This window comes from Pinus tabuliformis, chromosome 8 (assembly GCF_031772625.1).
Source record: "Pinus tabuliformis cultivar Carrire ecotype Pingquan chromosome 8, CPIR1, whole genome shotgun sequence".
Taxonomy (NCBI): Eukaryota; Viridiplantae; Streptophyta; class Pinopsida; order Pinales; family Pinaceae; genus Pinus; species Pinus tabuliformis.
In genome coordinates this window covers 1,465,871,547-1,465,875,524 of record NC_142294.1, presented here as the reverse complement: position 1 = coordinate 1,465,875,524, position 3,978 = coordinate 1,465,871,547, and the positions used below count along the sequence as shown (strand labels likewise).

General features: G+C 40.7%; 1 protein-coding gene across 1 annotated transcript; it reads right to left on the bottom strand.

Moving 5' to 3' along the window:
• Window positions 1-3,223: 3,223 nt before the first annotated feature.
• Window positions 3,224-3,583, bottom strand: LOC149241342 (uncharacterized). Its single transcript, XM_089370514.1, has one exon. The coding sequence runs from the start codon at window positions 3,581-3,583 to the stop codon at window positions 3,224-3,226; it is 360 nt and encodes a 119-aa protein (XP_089226640.1).
• Window positions 3,584-3,978: the final 395 nt, after the last annotated feature.

The following is a 3,978-nucleotide window of genomic DNA, read 5'->3' as shown; positions in this document are numbered from 1 at the left end:
TGGATTATTCCTCCTCATATTCCCGAAAGGAGGATTTTTGGAAGCCTTTCTTGTTGTAGTCATGTTTTACAGTGGGTTCTAGAATCTCTAGAATGGGTGGAGCCACTATGCTATTACTTGAAGAGTGGAGGAAACAAGCCTCTTAAACTCCCTATGCTATTGTTGACTAGTTAAATAGTTGGTGGGTGGAGGTGGGAGAACCTATAGAATCCCTATTTTCAACTAATAGTTAGATATAAATCTCTTGAGAAGGAATCCACTTACTCTTTGGAATTTGGCTTAGGGGTGACATTTTCAAATGAGATCTAGTTGCAGCTTGTCTATGGTTGTGTGGAGAGTTGTTGTGCCAGAGTTAGTTTCCAAATTTCAATTCAAGATAAATGTATTCATATGTATCACATGCCATGAAGTTTATGTTTAAATTGTTAAGTTAATTTTGTATTGATTGCATGGTTCTTCTGTGATTAAAAGAATGAATTTATGATAACTCTCAACATGGGAATGTAGGTAAATGGTTCCTTATGACTGCGGATCTTCAACAATGTTCTCTATGCAGTGGAAAAATATATAATATACATATATTAGTGTTGTCCGAATAGGATAAATTGATTTGATATTCCTCTGATACCAACATTATCCAAGATTTTTTCTTCAGTTGATGTTAGCAAAATTGCATGAAAGAGCATGTAAAAACCATATGTGAAAATACGTAAAGAAGAAGAAACATAAAGGAGATTATAAATACAATGCACACAAAAGTTTGATAAAGAAGTTCGTCCAATGTGGACTACGTCTTTGAGCCCTAATTCAATTTTGGGGAGGTTGCTTCATTGATCTCAAGAAAAATTAAAATGAGTAAATGGAAAGTTACATTATTATACCTCCATTCCTAGGAGTGAATTAAAATTCAACTACTCAAAACATAACAATCATAGCACCAACATGTATTTCTCATTATGCTAATACTTTTGATTGTAAACATGACCTGCATCTGAAAGGTGCATTGTTGTCTCGAACTTTGTGCCCAACAATTAATGAAGAATGCATATTTATGCCATAACCCTTAAATTCCATTTCTCAAATGCAAAAAATAAAACACCATTTCTATCCTTGCAAAATTTTGGTTAAAATGAGTATAAAAATGACTATATTCTGTGTTGGCTTATATGGGCCTGACCCAGGTTTGGAAGAATTATTTAGCCAAGCAAATCTCGCAGCTACTGGCCCTTTCGGCAACAGATCGCGGAGCGTGGACTGAGGTCTAACCCGAAGTAGCAGGGGAGGGTGCTGGAACTAGGTTTTCACACCCTTGGGATGTCTGGATGTGGTTTGGAGGTTTTGCACTCTGTTCTGCAAGCTCACGCTGCATTGTATTCGTGCAGATCTTGAATACCTCACGCACTGCTATAGATCTAATCTAGAGGATGAAGTATTGCAATTCAGATCTACTTTAAAGTGGTCTTTGAGAAAACATTTATTACTTTTATTTAGTTTGTGTATTAAGATCAAAACCCGATTCACAAGTATTCAATAATCAAGGCACATAGACCAAAACAACTTTATTAACCTTACAAATTGCCAGATTCGTGATAATTCAGAGATCACAATTAAATTTCAAAATGAACTTATATGTATTTCCACTTAACCCTAGTACATCTAGATCTTCCCTGCGCACTCAGCTGCAGGGGTCTGCGCACACAGCTGTGGACTCTTCTAGGCCTCTGTGAACACAACTGCAGAGCCTCTGCTATCCCAAACCCTCGACTCAAACTTACAGACACTTCTCACTGCCTTCCACAATGACCCATTACAATTTAGATCCAAGATCATACCCCAAAAAGAAGTACCTTTCCCTCATAGAGCCGAGCTCTATTTATACCTATCTATGGTCCACGGATTGACTTACTTCCTATTATTTTATATTTTTTTTTGGAAAACAACCCTTTGACTTAGTCTTTTACATTTCGTGCTCTGCATATTTCAAAGGTTTACAATATTTTTATCCTAATTTCTAGGCTATCAGACCCAAAACTGTTACGCAGGACCTCCACTACCCAATAGTCCCCCAACACAATCATCATGACTCGTCCTGAGTCACTCATTGGTGTGGTGAGATGTGCTACCATGGCTTTGCGGTTCACCACCCTTTGAGTGACGCTCATCATCCTAATGCTTCTTTGTTGTCTCATACCATGCTTCGTTTGGCTCCTACTTCAATGTTTTTGCCACTTCTTGCGACCAATGCTTCTCATTCTGCTCTGCTTGGTTAACACAGAACACCCCCTCATCGGATTTTAGCTCGAGTGGGGGAGCCGCATACGAAACCTCCTTGTACCACTCTAGCCACTTCCAACCTTCGTATCTACTCTTTGCCCTGTCTGCTGCAGCTTGTGTTGCAATTTTGCAAGACTGTTGCTGCTATCCAAGAGATCCCACTCCTTAAGTATTTCAGAGATTCCTTAGTAACTTTGGTTTCTCCCATGGTCTCTGTTTCTCCATTCTTGTGTTGCATCATTATGGTTTGCCAGCCAACACGCAGCCGGGGTGATGGCATCCAAACCAATTCTGCTTCGTGTCTCCCCTTTTCTAGTACATTCCTTACTACTGAGGCAGCAGGCTGTGGAACTCCTGCGGCTATCAACACCATTCTCCTTAGATGGTCCTGCTGCTCCATCAGCCATACCACCACCCTCGTGCTTATTCCTTGTGCATAGATACTGACCAGCTCCATATTAGTACTTAGCATACATTTTTCAGAAGTGTAGTTTGCCGAGTGGATGCCCCTTAGTGATTTATAAGCGATTCAAATTTCAAATTATCTGATTCTCGCCTACTCCGTGGAAGGTTTGTGTAGCCCGTGTCATTTCTGGCTCATACTCCTATTGTCATGAATAGTGACATGAACGGTCACCTTTGCTCAGGGAAATGCAGTAGCGTACTTCTGACCACGTGACCAAGATCTTGATGCTAAGCTAGATCGATGTGTATCCTGGCACTCGCGCCTCTTTCTCCTAGACTGCTTTACTATCCCATGCTCTCTTTCAACTGGCTGGAGCGGTGAGACTGTCCCTCGAATGGTTAGTTAGGCAGCCAACCCACCCATATAGAGCTTCAGGTGACTACCATTCACTCAGCCTGGGAAGGGTTCCCCATTGAGTTTGGCAAGCTAAACCGTGCCCCTATTAGTAACTTCTTTGATGACATGGGGTCCCAACCAATGCATTCAAAGTTTGCCAGGGAATTTCTCAAATTTACTGTCGTATAGCAATACTAGATCATTCTCCTTGAAAGTGTGCACCTTGATATGATGATCATGCCACTCTTGTTCACGTTGTTTCTGTATTTGCTGATGGAATCCAACCAAAAACTGTTCCTCTTCCAGTTCTTCGAGCTGCGTGAGCCTCCCCTCCAATGCCCCATGGTCCACCATATCGGTGATTGCTGCTATCTGTAGACTAGGCACAATATATTCCATAGGCATAACTGCCTCCTGGCCATAGCGTAACTTAAAAGGTGTATGGCTCATCAAATTCTTGCATGTCGTGTGATATGCCCATAGCACAGCAGGGATGCGCAAGTCCATGTCATTTCATCACGCATTATAGACCTTGGTCAATGCAGTCTCCAAGATTTTGTTGAATGCTTCAATGGTCCCATTCACTTGCGGGTGGTATGACGTACTCTATTGGTGGTATATCTGGAATTCTTCAGTGAGCACGCTGATTATTTCATTCAGAAAATGCGTTCCTTGATCGCTTATTAGAATTTTGGTGTTGTCATTATGATACATATGTTGTACTTGATGGAAACCCACTCATCTCAGATGATAAATTATAGTGCAACAAAGTTCACGCACTTTCATGAAGATAAAAGTTTCTTTCACGTAGAGAAACGTTCACGCACTTTCATGAAGATAAAAGTTTCTTTCACGTAGAGAAAAGTTCACGCACTTTCATGAAGATCAAAGTTTCTTTCATG